Below are 17378 nucleotides of genomic sequence, written 5' to 3' on the forward strand. Positions count from 1 at the left end.
CTGCCTTCTCCATGGTTCTCATCAACGGCCTGGGTGACAGGAAGCAGGGAGAGGTGGCTAACTTTTAAGAGTGTGGAATCAGACCCTAAAAGACAAAGGAAGGCTAGAATGGTTGGGCATCCTAATAGGAAGTTTAGCTAGAATCCCTATCAGTGCCCTAAAATGAGCCCCAAAGCAACTAAACACATATTGGATGTAGAAGTGTTGTTAAAAAGCTTTCCCAAGGCAGGGGGCCTTTGGTTGACAAAAATGCAGTGTGGTTAACAGTGGCATGGCTGATAGAAAAGGTAATGTGACTTTTGGCAGCATTAAAAGAACTATGGCTTCCAGAACAAGGAAGGTGAGATTCCTCATGCTCTGTACCAGTCAGACCCTCACATGCTCCGTGAGACTGAAAGCTCTGGAGATAGAGGTAGAGGATGATGGTGAGAGGCTCATGTCTGTACTTCCTAAGAAAGGCTTGAAGGCACTGGGGTCATTGAGCCCCATCATGACTTGGGAGCATACCAGAAGGCCGTCAAATAGCTAACGGGCAGTCTGTAGAAGAGTCATGCTGTCTAAAGAGTGGATCCAAGGAGGACCAACAGGTACAAGGCAGAGGGGACAGAACTACAGCCCGAGCTGGCCCCAGATTCAATGGGGAGAGCGAGTGTCCGACTCCTGCAGACACCCACAGGAGACTGGGTGAGCACTGGGCCAGTGTGTGAGGACAAGGTGTGAACACTGGCAGGGAGGTAGAAGCAGGTGGCCTTTAAAGCTCTGATATCTCCGAGGACCCATTACCCGTGGGCCACGAGTTTCTTTATCTGTGAAATGGTCTTTAGCAGTGAGTTCACTGAGCGACCATAGGAAATTGAGCAACATTATAAAGGACTGTGGTTTGTTACAGTAACTTGGGAGAACCCTGTAATTAAAGACAGAGTGTGGACCAGGAGGCATAGGGGACCCTGACTGGTTCCAGTTGGGCAGCTCGGGCAGCGCTGCAAAGCATATGAAGATCATCCTCATCACCCCCTTCCCTCCCTGGTCCTGGGGTCTTTTTTTTTTTTTAAAGATTTTATTTATTTATTTGAGACAGAGAGAATGAGAGACAGCATGAGAGGGAGGAGGGTCAGAGGGAGAAGCAGACTCCCCGCCGAGCAGGGAGCCCGATGCGGGACTCGATCCCGGGACTCCAGGATCATGACCTGAGCCGAAGGCAGTCGCTTAACCAACTGAGCCACCCAGGCGCCCTCTGGTCCTGGGGTCTTACCCTGTGCTTTAATCTGTCACTCAGGTTGTTAATCACTAATGAGGCTATTAATGGATGATTAGCATCCAACCCCTTCCAGAGTATCGCGATTTAAGAGTTGACCCCTTCGTGCCACAGGAGTGATCGGCGGAGACACTTTTGTGCTCAGATGTTGGGGATGGATGCACCCCCTTACCTTTCCTGTCCTTTCTTTGTCACTATCTGGTCTAGCCACCCGGCTTCCCAACAGCATCTAGGGTGTGCGTGTTGGAGTTGGCTGGGGGAGAGCCCACCGAGGCTGCCCCTCCCAACCAGCACAGGCCTGGAAAGGGATCTTCATGTGCCACCTGAGAGCACCTGCTGACTTGCTCTGAACCACACGGCCCAGATGTGGGTTTCCAGAGAATTCCGGCAGTCTGTGGCCTGCTAATGGTCTGAGTCATCTGAGTCTTAGGCGCTATGGTGTTCCTTCTGGCCAAAGTTTTTCTCGATCATGTTGTTGAAGAACAGGTTGTACACTTTGGAGACACAACTCACTCACGCTCGCATGTCCCCCAGAATGTGCTAGCAGGCCCAAGCCAGCCAGGAACTGAGCCTTGCACTCTCTTGCCAGGGTTTTCTGTGAGGAGCAGGCCAGCAGTTTCTTTGTGGCCAGTGTTGTGATGAATCTGAAGTTAGTCCGGAGGGATGGACATTGAACCTGAGGCGCCAGGTGTCACTAACTCTTTCAGGCCCAGCTCATGTTGACTGAGGTCTGCTGTGTCAGATGCTGTGCTCACAATGACCCTTGCGGGGTCAGTATCCTTACCTCAGGTTTACAGATAAGGAAACTGAGGCCCAGGACACATATATGATAGGTTCAAGATAATAGGACTGGTAAATGATGGAGTACAGCTTAAAGTCCGGGTCTCCTGACCTCCAGTCTGGTACCCTTTGTCCTGCATCACCACCACTGTCTTCGTTCCTGATCCGTGTTGGTTAAACGGTCACTGTGCTCGACTTTTCTCAGGACAAAAGCTCCCCAGGACAGGCAGCTCCTATCTCATTCTGGTAACTGGAATTCCTACTGCCCTAGAGTACTGATTTTTTACGTTCTTCCCAGAGCCTCAAGTTCTAGAAAGTACCTTAGGAATATGGTTTCTGTTTAAGATTTCATTGTGCAAAGGAAAGAGAGTTCTGATCCTAAGCCAAATGATGGTTAGGCTCCTTTGTTGGAGACCCTTGACCGTGAAGGCCCCCTCGTTCTCCAGCATCTACTGCTAAGCCAGAGGGCCCAGCGTAGTTGTGGTCGGCCTCTCTAGGCTGCCTTCTCACACCAGCTAGGAGGTGGCCCTTGAGTACTCCTGGAAAAGCTAGGGTTCCCATGCTGCCCAGCATCAGGAGTCTGTCCTGAGGCTAGGATTCAGGTGGGGAACCCCTTCGTGGGTCTCCCTGAGGCTCCTCTATAGGAGTAGTCTTCGGACGGTACGTACCTGGAATTGCTCCAACTTCTGCACATCGGGACTTCTGACCCTTTCTGGGACATGTCAGGACCCTACTCAGACACTGGTCTCCTGGGCCCAATGTTACTCTTTCTACTCCCCGTGACATGGTCTCCTGGTGTAAGAATCCCGACTCCTAGCTGAGTTCAGCTCCCATCTGCCCTGGGTATCTCCAGTGAAAAATGGAAACAGTTTTCTCAGCCAAATTCTTCCCTGCAGTTGTCTGCAGGTGAACGAGAGAAAGCAAGCTGAGTCAGATCCTGTTGACCACTGTGGGGGATGCACGTCTCCTCCTGCCCCATCTGCTCCCCATTAGCTGCAGGCACCCGCCACAGGGCCACTGGGCCCAGCTCAGCCCTCGGGACCCTTCCTCCCCATGGCTCCATGCTGTTTCTTGGCTCCTGAGAGCCCAGAAGCCCCAGAGTAGTGTGGACTGGCCTCCATTGGGCTCGGCTTTGTGACCTCTGCTGGTGTTCGCCTCCACTCCCCACTCACATGAACAAAGTACATCTGGATTAGAGATGAACGGGGCCGTTGTTCCGGGCGGCCTCCGAGTAGCCGGCGGACAAAGAGGACTTGAAAGAGTACGGGCAGGGATCCTGGGGCCCTCTCTCCTGCCCTGGACACTTCATTGTCCCTGCCAAAACGAGTAGGTTACAGCTGAGGGGAATGGCCGTTGGGACTGTGGTGGTCATGAGCCTGTGATCCTACAGCCTCTCCCCCTAAACCTCCACTTTGCCTTTTCCCTGTTCCTCAGGCTGATGATGAAAAATGTGATCCGAAAGCTCTACCTCATTCATAACCATGTCCGTTTCTTCTCTGGAAGGGCTGAATTTTACATAAAAATCCTCTTAAGATGCCATTATTTTCTAAGATGACTTTTCTCTTCCCCCGCAAAGAAATTCAGGGTGAGCAGGGGAAATGTTGCAAAGCAGAGGAAAGCCTAAAGGAGGAAAAAATGAATTCCACCACACAGAAATGACCACACTTAGAGTATCACACTTTCTGTTGTGTTTGTTTGTTGTTGTTCAATCCCCGGCCACCTCTGAGCATTCTTGGGTTCACCTATAACTTTTCAGGGTTAAGGGAACTGTCTTTTCAAGGAATTATTGAATTGCTGAGTGTTGGCACAGGGGATGAGTTTGAAATCATCCAGCCAACTCCTTTACTTCAGACTGAGGACCCAGGTCCGGGCCTCCTGGTTCAGCATCCGTACCTTGGCACCTGAAGGTCTGTCTAGATCAGTTGGCTTTCCTGCCTTCTTGAGAACATTGATGCCTTTGAGTTGGTTACGGCCCCTACACCTCTTTCCCCCCAGTCAGTGCTGGTGACCTGGACCAAGCTGTTGGAGAGAGCCCTGGGCAGACCTCCCGGGTAGACCACATAGAAAGTGGATTAAATCTTTGCAGTGACCAGAGGTAGATGCTTCCTGGCTGGTTATGGATTCTTCCCAGCTGCTGGTACAGGCTTGGTAATCTCTAATGCCTTGCCCTTGCCGAGGAGATGTGTGACTGGCACCCAAGACTGTTTCCATCTACTCCGCTCCTGTTTTCTCAGGTGGGGTTGGGAGGGTCCTGACCTCACCCCACATTAGAAGGATGGGCACTTGGGGTGCAGGTTCTCGAATCCAAACACTGGTTCTTGTCCCCACTCGACCATCTGCCAGCTGTGTGACCTTGGCTAAATCGTTTCACCTCTCTGCCTTAGTTTCCTCATCTGTAAAATGGGGAAATCCTAGTGCCTAATCCATCGGGTCTGGGTTGAAAGCCCCTGACACACAGTAAATGCTAAAGGAATGTTTGCCATTATTAGCTATGACAACGCGTCCTTTCTTCTTTCTTCTGAGCTTTGTCTTCTCTGACTTTCCTTCTTGCCCTCACCAGTATCTGATGACCTTTGGCAAGTTTCATGAGGCTGATGTAGTTTGTACCCCCAGAGTTCGCTGCCTGCCTCCCTATCTCCCTCCCTTTTCGGCAGCCTCGGAGAGGTCCCTCTGATTTGGGGACCCTCTCCTCCCCCGCCAGCCCAGAAGAAGGTCCTTTCTGGGTCCTTCCCCATCCATGGTGCCTTTATGCCTCACTTTTCCCTCCTCTTGATGTGCTCGCTCCCCATCCCCATCAAACCTGCCTTATTGAAAGGATCTGTGTGGTTAGTCACCAAGTTAGGCCTTCCAAGACTAGATGCATTTGAAGCCTTATTAAAAGGAACTTCAGGAGGGGACCAGACTCTGCCCGCTGATGCCTCAGCAACCCCCCTCCCCAGCGACCGGTCTTGGTCTCCTTGCTAACCCTGCTCTGCACCCCTGCCCCCACCTGTTTCTTTCTCACTCTGTGGAAGTAGTCAGGGCCCCTGCCTGTTTTCTGGCCTTGAGGGTCCTCGGCTGCGGCCAACCTGCCCTCCCTTGCCTCGTCGTACCCTATGAGCACGTCACCGCTCCCCACACGGCTGTCCTGCCTCTCCTGGGCTCCCTGCTCGCTAAGGGTTTCTGAGCTCCAACTTATCCAACCTCACACATGCGCACACGCACGCGCAAGCACGTGCAAGCACGCGCACATGCTGCTCTTGCATTCGTTCGTGGTTAAGAGCTTGGAGGTAAACCTCCTTTCGCACTTGGGCCTGCCCCTCCTAATGTGTGAGCCCCACTTTCTTCATCTCTAAAGGAGAAGAGTAGCAACCCTTACTGTGAGAAGTCAGCTGCATTTGGAAAGGCTTAGCAGTAGCGCTTGGTAGGTGTTCAATAAATGGCCACCATTATTAATAATACCAGTACTAATAAGGGACAGTGACATTCGCTCGTGTCTTTGTCTCTTTCTTGCTTCTGACCAGACTGTAGGGTACGACCCCATCATCGCGCCGGAGGTCTCGGCCTCCTTTGGTGTCCAGCAGCTGCCCCTGGAGGAGATCTGGCCTCTCTGCGACTTTATCACCGTGCACACACCTCTCCTGCCCTCCACCACAGGTAGGTGTATCCCTGCTTGTGGGTCAGCCACAGAAGCCACAGACCAGATAAGGGTGGGCCCTCGGTCTGGGCCTTCCGCACACGCTGGGGACTAGGTCCCTCGAGCACAGAGTGATGCTTGGCTGGCTGGCTCTGCCCCACACGGAGGAGGGATGAGCTAGCTGGAAATGCGTGGGGTGAGCTGGCCTGATGTGCACGACCAGTGACCCCATGGTTTCTTCCTGGGGCCGCTGCTTCCCTTTCTGGTTCTGGGACCTATTCAAAGCACTAACAGCTCAGGGGCTGCTAGGATGTTTCTGAACTGTGTTTGGTCTAAATCCAGAACAGGGACTCTTGCCGCAGAGTCGGTGAGAAGGGAGAGGTGAGGCCAGAGAGGCCGTGGGCCTGTGGGGGAGGAGCCGGGGCGAGGCGGGGAGGGCCTCTGGTGCTGCAGGAGAGCTCTTCCCTCCTTCCAGGCCTGCTGAACGACAGCACCTTTGCCCAGTGCAAGAAGGGGGTGCGCGTGGTGAACTGCGCTCGGGGAGGGATCGTGGACGAGGGGGCCCTGCTCCGGGCCCTGCAGTCCGGTCGGTGCGCTGGTGCTGCGCTGGACGTCTTTACAGAGGTGAGTGCCTGGGGGAGGAGGGGAGCGCTGGGCAGAGGGGCCCAGTGTGCACAAAGGCCTCTGGCTTAAGGGCTCTAGCATCCATGACAAACAGGAGAAATTCTGTTGCCAAAAATAACGCCACTGTGGTTTCGGGAGCCCTTGCGGGCCGTACTGTGGAGGCAGCCATGTTTTCTTTTGCAAAACCCAGATTTCAAAAGGACCCAATTCCTGGTCTCAGGCTCCCTGGCCTGCTGTCATGTGGATAACTCCAGGGAGGACGGCGCAGCAAACCCGTTCTGAGGTTGAGGATTTGGGGCAGCATTTAATGGTCTGATACAGGTCTTTGCTGAAATGAATCCCATTGCCAAGAAGACATTTCACGCAGTGTCTGTTGGCTTTCCCTGCCTTCCTTTCTTCTGGGGAGGAAAGGCAGCCTGAGGACAACGGCTAGAAGCGTTCCCTTGTGTCCTGTGTGGGCTGCTCCCCCTGCCTCTCTGTCGGAGCCAGAGACTCTGTCTTTGCTCACCCCCGTCCCCCCACCTGCTCGTACACCAGATGGAATGATGGACAGCGCATTTCCACTCCAGTGCTCTTGGCCTCTCCTAAAAGTCCTGCCACTGGCATCACAGATCCAAGGGAAAGAGCAGGGATTTTGGCTCAAGCCGTGGGGGGGGGTTGCTGGTGACCTGCAGTGGGGCCTTGGCAAGTCCCCGGCCCTCTCTGAGCCCTGGTGCCCTCACTGTGTATGCCCTGCCCAGAGCACACAGCTCATGGGGTTGGTACTCCTGGTCCTCTTTCTCACATAGATGGGACGCTTCCTGAAGGCAGATGGGCGCCTGGCCCTCATTGTACTGCCATTCCCCAGCTCCGCGCCTTCCCCTGTCTGTCTCTGGTCTTCTCTTGGCACTTGCTACTCACAGGCCCAGGTGGCCAGAGAAGGGGCCTGAGTGACCTTCCCAAGGGCAGTACCTTATGCTCAGCGAACAGAAGGGGTGGAAAGGACATTGGAGGGTGGGCAGAGGTGCTCAGGTGGCCCACCTGTCGTGCTGAGAGCCAGGTCGGGACAGCTGTGCAGAGGGCCTGCAAAGAGTCTGATGCCGTGCGGAGCCAACCGTAAGTGCTGGAAGGATTCAGGGGCGAGGTGGAGTTTGAGGGAAAAACCGGTAACAGAAACAGTAGCTTCCACTGGCTGAGAACCTCCTGTGTTACTGGTGTGCAATCTGCACAAGGTATTATAAGGTGGCTAGTATTAACCCATTTTATAGCTGAGGAAGTCGAGGCTCAGAGAGGTGCAGATTTACCCAAAGGCAGGGGGAGCCGAGAGGCGAATCCCATCCATAGCTCTGTCTACTCTGCTGTGAAGGGACATTGACGAGGAAGCCGGTTGTCGAAACCTGTGACGTCCCTGGCAAAACCGAAGTAGAAGGCGTCCTCACCCCTGCCCTCCTCTCTTCCAACTTCCCTGGGCAGCCAACTGAGAGGTGTCTCTTTCTGGGCAGGAGCCACCACGGGACCGAGCCTTGGTGGACCACGAGAGCGTCATCAGCTGCCCCCACCTGGGCGCTAGCACCAAGGAGGCCCAGAGCCGCTGCGGGGAGGAGATCGCCATCCAGTTTGTGGACATGGTGAAGGGGAAATCTCTAGCGGGCGTGGTAAGTATGGGCAAGTGGGGTTGGGGCCCGGAGGGTGGAGCAGGGCGGGGGAGGGTGTTTGGTTTTGGGGGATGGTGACAGTTCCGGGGAGCAGTGGTGTGCTGACCAGATTCAGCCCTGGGAGCAGGAGATAAGGACTCCCCTGGAGCCAGTCCTCCGGGTGGGGTGACAAGAACCACCCTGTCCCTAGCTTTGCTCACTGCGGCCCAGCGGCAGGGAGGCGGCTCGGCCCTGCGACAGTGTAGCCTTGCTGCAGAGATTGTGGCTCTTTCCAGGCTCCAGGCTCCAGAGAAAGGCTCTTTTGTTCTCCACATGCCTTGGGAGTGAAGGAGTGTGGCTTGGGCGATGCTGGATGCCATGGGGAGCGGCGGCTGGGGGACCGGTCTGTGGAGAAGGCTGTCAGGGCCCTCTCTCACCTCCTGGACCTGAGCGCTCCTTTTACTGTGTCCTTCTTAGACCCCTGGGCAGGGCGAATCCCCACCCCCAGAATGAACCCTCCAGGCCCCCTTTCTGTCCTCAAATCATGGCCTAATGTCCCTACGTCTTGTCGTAGCTCACACTGGGCCCTTCCTGGAATGTTTCTCCCCCAAGCTTAACCTGACTTACACTTCCAGGCCTGCCTCCTTCATTTAATCTTCGGATGTTCCCTAAGCTCCAGAAGGTACCCGATGCTGTCATAGCCCTTTGGGGGACACAGATGAATAAGGAAAGCATAGCTGTCTTTCAGGGGGCTTGCAACCCCTTCACAAAGACTTGCTTGGCCTCTCTAGCCCAGTGTCAACCCTTTTGCAATGAACCACATTCTCTCTTGTTACTAAGATTCCCTGAGTTTGTATCTTTAAATTCCGAATTCTCTGAGGACAAAAAAGCCAGGATGTAAGCTTCTCTGCAGCTCGTGTGGCTCTACTCTAGGAGAGAGGCAGCGAACAAGGCAGGGGCAGGGCCGGGGCCAGTCCCCGACCTTCCTGTCTGACCCTCTGCTGGGGATTTTCATTGCTGAGGACAGAACTGCAGCAGGAGAGACACAGGGTGTTTTGTTCGGCCTGCCAGCCCTGGTTTGATAGGCCAGCTCTCCGGGCCACCCTGCCTTCTACACCCTGAGAGAGGAAGGGAGCAGCTCCTCCCCTGAAAGACCCCTCGGCGCCCGCCTGGTGGCAGCCACAGGATGGTAGTCGACGACAATGACAACGCTTGGCTTCTCCATCTGTGTGTCTCTCCCCTCTCTGTTCTGCGTCTCTTGGCTCCTCAGAGTGGGGGACACTTTCTCACTCCCTTTGCACCTCTGGCTTCTGAGCAGCTCTCCCCAGGTGACGCGCTGGGACCGAGGCTGAGGCTTGGGCCGTGGCCAGTGCCGGCCAGTCAGGCTGGGCCTTTCCCTCCGTGGCCCTGTGCCGGGCACGCCTCCGCCCTCACTGTTGCAGCCCTCGGGAGTTACCGTGGCGTCCCTAGCTAGTGGTGGCATTCCAGGCCTCTTCGTGAAGGGGACTCCTTCCCACCAGCCCCATCAGATGGAACCAGACTGTTCCCATCTTCTAGCAGAGGTAAAATCTCTTGGTCAAAGTCGTTACACTTGGGCAAATTTCCGTCTCCACCCAAGGTGGCTGGTTGTCCTGCAGTAGGCTTTTGGAAAGAAAGACATTTGTGTCACATGGGAAATCTCTCCCTAATTCTTCTCTGCATCCTCTCCATTTCAGTTTTGTCGTAGCCTTAGACACAGATGAACATTAGGATCAGGTTGGTGCTCAAGGGCGCCTGACTCTTGAAGCCCTTCCGTTGGTTCTCCCGACCTGCTGTGGGCACCTCGGGGCAGGTTCCCCGGGGGCTGCCTGGAGGGCACTTGCTTCCACCTGCTGCAGCCTCAGCCCAGCCCACTGGCGCACCGCCCTTCATCTCTGCTCCCAGCAGCTGGCCTGCCCTCGTCCCACCTCCTGGTTCACGGCTGCTCTTTTCTGTGTCCTTCTGGAGAGGAGAGGGGGAGCCCGCTGTGGGAGCCCTCGAGCCAGGCGGCCGGCCACGCAGAAGGGCCTGCTGGGAAGCCCTGCCTCGTGGCCATTTCCAACGTTGGCAGCCTGTTTGATTTGTATCAAACCCTGTGTTTCGAATTAAATCCTTCTCAGATCCTTTGGTTCTCTTTACAAGCTGACTCACAGAAGTGGCCAAGACTTAATTCGAAGCCAGACCATCATGAACCACAAAATGGAAGTGCAGTTTTGACTGGCGACAAGCTGGCTTTGTTACCAAGCCCCTGGTGGGGATCCAGCTGTCAGACCCTAGACTTACAACTTTAGAAGGACATGTGGCTTTTGTCCCCCTCGGCTGCCCAGCATGCCTCCTGGTGGACTCCCCATGGGGCCGTTTGAAGAGTGATAGGATCGTTAAGAGTATGTTAGTCCAGCTTTATAAACTGTGCTGTTTGGTCAAAGTGATTAATGACAATGTAAACCCTCACTTTCTTTTTTTAGTTGATGTATAAAGTAAAAAGGAAGTCACCTTGGAGAGACCTACCGTAGGTCCCAGTGATCCGTGACTCAACATCCATCTTACGTCAGAGACCTACCTTCCTATTGTGCTGTCCAGACCTTTCCCCAGCACAGGAAAACCCAGTCTCCCGTGGAGGGGGTGAGGCAGGCACAGTTCAGTAGGTGGGAGAAATGCCTTTTCCCCGCTTCTGGCAATTTGCAATGGTCTTAGCCTTTTGTGCTCTTTTCTGGCTCTACAGCTCTCCCAAGCTAAAGGCACAAGTCATTGTCTTGTTGGTGGCTGATGGAAGTTGTCTCCACGCTCCCAACCCCCAGGCACTCAAACAAGGATGGCCCTGTGCCTTCTGCTCTCTAGGTGGAGCTGTGTTTAGGATCCCCGCCTCTTCCTGACCTTGGCTCTGCTCCCCCTTTCTGTGCAGGTGAATGCCCAGGCCCTTACGAGTGCCTTCTCTCCGCATACCAAGCCTTGGATTGGTCTGGCCGAAGCTCTGGGGACCCTGATGCGAGCCTGGGCTGGATCCCCCAAAGGGACCATCCAGGTGGTAACACAGGGTGAGCTGGGGACACTGCAGAGAGAGGGCAAGAGGGTTGTGTCTGCAGCAGGTCACAGACAGTGAGGGGCTGGGAAATGACTTGACCCTGGTCCTTGGGACTGCATGTCCCACGTTCTGTCTGCATGGAGTTCAGTTGCTACCCAGTGGGAACAGAGGGGAGAGGTACAGAAAATCACTGGGAAATATGTGATTTTCACAAATCACGTTTATATAGTATTTTTAAGATGTGCATGTTCTGGGCACAAGAGAAACCTCCATGAGAGACAGAGTTTCATGGGAGAGGCAACGGGTGGGTGGAGGGAGTCCCAGATTAAGCGACAGGACTTTGGATTCTGGGTCTGACCCTGTCGCTTACCTGAGTGACGTCCCTTTCTCTGAGCTTTGGGTTCGTCACGTGTAAAGTGAGAGTCGGGGCGCTGTGCTAGACCAGAGGGTGGGACAGTTTGTGCTCTGTGACATAGTGAGGCTGGTCCTCGGGCAAGCTGGTGGTCTTTGGGAGCCTCTGCTCAGCTGGAGAGCGGGAACGAAGACAGCGCCCGAGGTGTCTGTCCTCAGGGACTGGGCAGGCTCTGGCCACTTTTGCGCTGGCTCCAGCCTGTGCAGATGTAGTTGAGAGACTGGGGAAGGCTCTAGTTCCCCAAACCGTGCGGAGGCTTGTCCTCCCTATGGTCCGTTGGGGACCTGCTCACTGGGGGGGAGCTCGGGGGTGGTGAGACCCTGGGCATTGCCTGTGATAGGCCAGGTCAGAGGTGGGGGGATGCCCAGAGGAAACAAGGCGGGGAACCGGGCGGTCACTGGCTCTCTGCCTTCCAGAGGAAGCGGAACTGCCCCGAGCTGGTTGGGGTTGGCGCCCCCAGGGCAGTGAGGAGTCCGTGACCCGAAGCTAGGTGTCCGTGATCTGCTGGCTCCTGTGTTGCTCAGCAAACAGCCACCTATGGTAGTTTCTCTGTCCCCAGGAACATCCCTGAAGAACGCTGGCAACTGCCTAAGCCCCGCGGTCATTGTCGGCCTCCTGAAAGACACTTCCCATCAGGCGGATGTGAACTTGGTGAACGCCAAGCTGCTGGTGAAAGAGGCCGGCCTCAATGTACGTGTCCCCCTGCCCCCCTTGCCTTTCCTGTCGGCACGGTCCTTCTGTCCCTGTCTTTTCAGAGCAGGCTCCCAGCCCTGCTCTTGGGGTGGGGGCCCTGGGTGCAGATCCTGCGGCTGACACCGCCCACCCGTGACAAGCGGCCCGAATTTCTCCATCCGCCAAGCGGAAATAGCGCCTTCCTCTGAGCATTGCTACGCGTGAACTACATGCCCGTGCAAGTGCTTTGTGTGCAAGCGCGCTGTGCACGCGCGGCGGTGGCACCCGCACTCTGCCGCTGGGGAGCAGGAGGCGCCGGGCTGTCTCGGCCGGAGGCGGGGAGGCGGCGCGCCACGCGCGGCTTCCGACTCCATCCAGGGCTCCGTTTACCGCAGCGCCGCAGCTCTTGATCAGCCCGCCCCCTCTGGAAGCTAGCAGCATGTCTTCTTAGCCTCTGCTGCCCTCACGCCCACCGACCCTTGGTGTCTCCCCCTCTGGCTCCCCTTGTAGATCACAGGCTGCGTCTCTCAGCCAGGGCGAGCTGCCAGGAGCGATGGGCCGCCCAGCTCCCCTGTCTCCCCTCCTCCGCTCCCCCCTCCACTAGGCCACTGACTGCGTTCAGGAAGCAGTGAGCAGGAGGGGGCCAGGCTGGGTCGGCCTCTGGGGCAGGCCAGCCTCCCTTCCTCCTCCTTCCCAGCTCCCAGCCTCCACCTGTCCCTGGCAGACCTCTCCTGGCCCCCCCTCGAGGGAGGCCATGGGCGGTCCCAGGAAGCGAAGGCTCAGGCGCACTAGGCTTGGCCCATTTGCCCTCTTCTCTGGCCCCGAATTGCTGAGCGTGTTGACCGGGCTGCAGCCCTACAAACTGGCTGTTAGGTGGACACAGAGGATGGCATAACTGTGCCTCTTTACCTTCTCCCTGCAGGTAACCACCTCCCACAACCCTGCTGTGCCAGGGGAGCAGGGCTGTGGGGAAGGCCTCTTGACCGTGGCCCTGACAGGTGCCCCCTACCAGGCTGTGGGCTTGGTCCAGGGCACCCTGCCTGTGCTGCAGGCGCTCAATGGAGCCGTCTTCAGACCAGAAGTGCCTCTCCGCAGGGGCCTGCCCCTGCTCCTGTTCCGGGCTCAGCCGTCTAATCCTGTGATGCTACCCACCATGATTGGTGAGGAGGGGTCTTGTGGGGCTTGCCTGTGTCCTTGAAGCAGGGGTGAGTGTGTGTGTGTGTGTGTGTGGCAGGGGAGGGGGTCTCTCCTGGGGTTGGGCTCCATGGACCTTTGCCTTCTTTAGCCCCGCTCCATCCCTCGGGGCATTTCTGGATCTGCAGCATACAGAGGGTCTGTCATGCCAGTTTCCAGAACATTTGGGAAGGGGATACAGAGTTCAGAGGGAAAGCATCTTATCGCAGGTGGCAGAGCCCCTATTAACTGGCCTGCTCGCCATCGTGAAGCACACAGTGCGGACCTGCCCGTAGGGCTGTGTCCCAGGAACTCTGAGCCTTTGAGTGCAGGTTTCCTTCTTCCAACCGCAGGCCCTGGGGGCCAGCCTGACTGCCACAAAGCACGTCAGGGCGTCCGCTCTGGCAGTCGTGGACATCTGGGACCTGCCCCAGGACCCTGGCTTCGGGCCCCTGGGAGTTTTGGAGCACTTGCAGGTTTGGCAGAATGTGTCCAGACCTCAAAAGGCCTAATTTCACCATCCTTGCCAGCTGACCAGGGGAACTTTCCCCTGCTTTTCTCCTTTGCTCTTGGTCTGGATGAAACTGACGACCAGCGAGTCAGGAGATTGCTCTAACAGTTTGTGTCTGGATCATTCCTTCCCCACCTGGCCTGACGGTCAGGGTGTTCCTACAGAGTCTCTGAATAGTGAGGGAAGCTGGGCAGGTGCCCTGTTCCATCTCTTCGCTCGTTGATTCTGAGACCATCACCCCCCATTGCAACTTTGATCACAGGGGTCCAAGTCTTCCGACCCCGCTCCCAGCCTCTTGCTTCTCCTTCCCCCGTGCCCTGTGCCAACCAGCGGTTTTCCTATCTACTTCCAGGCCTCCTGGCAGAGGCAGGCGTGCAGCTGCTGTCCTACCAGACCTCAGTGGTGTCAGATGGGGAGACCTGGCACGTCATGGGCATCTCTTCCCTGCTGCCCAGCCTGGAAACATGGAAGCAGCATGTGACTGAGGCTTTCCAGTTCCACTTCTAAGCTTGGGTGGAGCAGGGGGGAGGTTTCTGAAGAATCCTGCCCACTGTGATCAACAGGAGATCCACATTCCTTAGGCTGACGCTGCTTACTCTGCAGACCTTGGCTGACCCCTGTAGTGCCGTGATAACCACCCAATAAAGAGCCTACCCCAAATGTCCTTGTGTTTCTCTGTTATTACCCTGAAGAGCCACCAGAGGGCAGCCGCGGGCCATGGTGCTGCTGCAGGAGGGTAGAGGGTGTGGAGGGAGATGGGGATGGGCAAAGAGCATGCCTGGGTGTGTGCTCAGAAGAGGGATCCCTCTTGTCTGTCTCAGATTGTTCAGAGGCATTTTTACAGGAACATGACTCAGTATTTCAGATTCCTGTGGTGTTTCAGATCCCTTCCATCTGGGAATATACATGCACATTAATACATCAGCAAAGATGCACCGCACTTCATGCCAGGCACCAGGCTGGGTGATTTGCCCAAGAGGAGGGTTAAAACTCAGACTGTTCTCAAAGAAGCTCTCCATTCGGTGGGAGGGACAGCACATAGGCCCCTGGGTGTGGTGGGGTGTGTATGAATTCTGTTGAGTCCAAAGGAGTGATTTGAGCGGAGGATAGTGTCTGAGATGTTTGGAAGGTTCATAAGGGAGAGAAAGTGCATTAAGGTATAAAGCATGAGAATATTTGCCTATTTCACAAAGCCAGCTTGGTATGGGTTGGACAGAATATTAGTTGACTTTTTTTTTTTAAAAAAAGATGATTTTCCTGAAACATGACAGAATGGCACTCACTGACCCTAAGGGTTTCACCTTTTGAGAGTTCTCCCCCCATTAGTAGGGGATGATCCATCCCTACCTTGGGCAGAGTAGCATCTGCTTTTGAGACCTCTGACTGGACCAAGAAGGCTGGACCCGGGCAGCTGATGGGCACTGGCGGGTGCGAACCCACCACTCTGGCCTCTTTGTGCTGTGGTTGAGCAAAAGGTCCGTGAGAACCACCAGGAATCAGCGGCTACAGCGTGTTTGCAGTGCTCTCGGAGAACAGGTGTGTTCTGGCCTGGCTATAGCAGACCTGGAAGGGGGAGGCCTTTCAAGGAATGTTTAATTCTCCTAAACCTTTTTTTCCTCATCAGTAAGAGGGATGGGGTGACTCAGAGCTCCGGTGATGATTGAAGGGATTAAAATGTGGTTTATAGGAAGTGCCCAAGGCACTTGGTGAACATGCATATCTTCATCCCTTTGAAAGTGGACAGCAGGTCTCCCTCAGTCTCTCACTGAACCCCTTGCACTAAGGAGCCCATCCCTTGAGGCTGCTGATCCTAGAAAAACAGGCTGAGACTGATGGAGTTAAAAATTCTGTTAAAATTTGAGCTCCATATTCGGTCTCTCAGCCTCTTTCTCCAAAATTCTCTGGACACACCATACTTGATGCTCATGGTCAGAACAAGTTGTGGGAGCTCAAGTTACTTAAGCATCTCCAAATAGCTTCCTAGCCTTGGTGGCCTGAGAAGGCCTGGGACAGTTTCTTTGCATCCCCCTGTCCCGCGGCTGTCCACATAACCCCCAGATCAGAAAGGGCAAGATTCTTACAATCCAGCTGGGGCCCCACAGAGAGTGTTCTTTCCTCAGTGTTGCTCTGCGGGTTGTGGCATCTCGGCCATACCTCACTTTAGAGTGCAATGTCCTGACGTGGACCAGTGTACCTCGGCTGGGAAGCAGAGCTGTGCTGGCAGTTCAGTGATGGAAACAGTGGGCTGGCCATTCTTCACGTCCGGTTTAATACAACATGTGACGCAGTCTGGCTCGAGACGAGTATAACGTGGCTCAGTGCCCTTATCTAGTGATCCCTTCATCCTCTTTTTTCCTCCAAGTCAGCCAGGGCAATTTCTTGCCTCCGCAGGGAAATTCTTTTTTTTTTTTTTCTTTCTTTTTAGATTTTTATTTATTTCCTTAAGAGAGAGAAAGAGCACTAGTGGACAGAGGGAGAAGCAGACTTCCCACCGAGCAGGGAGCCCGACACGGGGCTCGATCCCAGGACCCCAGGATCATGACCTGAGCCCAAGGCAGTCCCTCAACCAACTGAAACCGCCAGGCGCCCCTGCAGGGAAATTCTTTACCTGCCAGTGTTATCTGGACAAAGAAACAAATGGCAGGAGCAGTCCCGAGGGTAACCATGGGATGGGGCAACTAGAAACCCTTCCCTCCTATGTTGTCTTTCCGTAGGGGGGAGGGCTTTGTTCAACAGCCAGCAGGAATCCATCTCAATGAAGTGCTCCCAGAGCTGCCAGAGGAAGGCCCAGGGCTCCGTACCAAGGTTGGTGAAGAAGGGGACCTGAGCGGGGCCAGGGACCTCTGTCTGTGCGGTGGAGGCAATGACCAACGGCATCCTGAGTGCCTCAAGTTGAGCCAGGGCTGGGGGCATGGGCAGCATCCATTCAACCGGTCAGCACCCTGACATCCTCGTTGTCAAATCTTTTTATTCCCACTCCCACATGGTGTCCAAATGACTCCTGAGTGGAGTCACTGGGTGAGATGGAAGTCCTGGTTGCTAAGGCCAATGGAGGTAGTTTCAGCACCAAGACCCCACAGTGAACTCCGTATGGGTAGAAGGCAAGGCCCAGAGACTCTTATCTCAAGAACTCTGGCGGGTAGGGGCTTTTGCCCGGGACTACAGATGCCGCTCCGGAGATCTTACGAAAGGCTTATGTTGTCTAGCAGGAATGCCATCTAGACTAAGGGCCTCCAGACAGCTTGCAGAGAGGAGCAGGCAGAGAGGGGCCAGCAGAGAGAGTTCCACCTGGTGGAACAGGAGGAGCTCAGCACGCACCTGGAGAGAGGGCTGCTGATGCTGTATTAGCTGCTCAAATCGGGGGTTAGCTCGGATTTTCTGGTGAGTGTGGGGACATGAACAGCCTTGGGCAAGCAGTGAAGTGGGCTGGCTCTGCGTCTCATGCCCCTGTGCCCTGTGCGCCATCACCCCTAGCATCCCCCTCCCAGCCAGCCCTGTTCCCCACCAAAGGAAGCCAGCTTCTCTCCTGCAAAGCGGGACAGCTGAGGAAGCTTTTTAAAAGCGCTGGTACCCTCCCTCCCCCTCCCAGACCCCTCCCTGGCTCAATTCCCACCCCCCTGAACCCTTGCTACTTTATAAGAGGGTCCTAGCAAAGGCAGTGCCCTAACCCAAGGGAGACAAA

The 17378-nt window shown here is 55.3% G+C and overlaps 1 protein-coding gene across 1 annotated transcript in view; it reads left to right on the forward strand.

Moving 5' to 3' along the window:
* Positions 1-14356, forward strand: part of PHGDH (phosphoglycerate dehydrogenase) — a 31481-nt gene extending 17125 nt beyond the window's left edge. The window contains exons 6-12 of the mRNA XM_081815799.1: positions 5539-5671; positions 6127-6275; positions 7757-7909; positions 10809-10941; positions 11900-12030; positions 12935-13172; positions 14049-14356. Of these exons, the coding sequence (XP_081671925.1) occupies positions 5539-5671; positions 6127-6275; positions 7757-7909; positions 10809-10941; positions 11900-12030; positions 12935-13172; positions 14049-14203 (1092 nt within the window). The 3' untranslated portion in view covers positions 14204-14356. The remainder of the gene's footprint in view (positions 1-5538; positions 5672-6126; positions 6276-7756; positions 7910-10808; positions 10942-11899; positions 12031-12934; positions 13173-14048) is intronic.
* Positions 14357-17378: the final 3022 nt, after the last annotated feature.

The sequence above is a fragment of the Leptonychotes weddellii genome, chromosome 4 (assembly GCF_054177405.1).
Source record: "Leptonychotes weddellii isolate Sample4059 chromosome 4, ASM5417740v2, whole genome shotgun sequence".
NCBI classification, from domain to species: domain Eukaryota; kingdom Metazoa; phylum Chordata; class Mammalia; order Carnivora; family Phocidae; genus Leptonychotes; species Leptonychotes weddellii.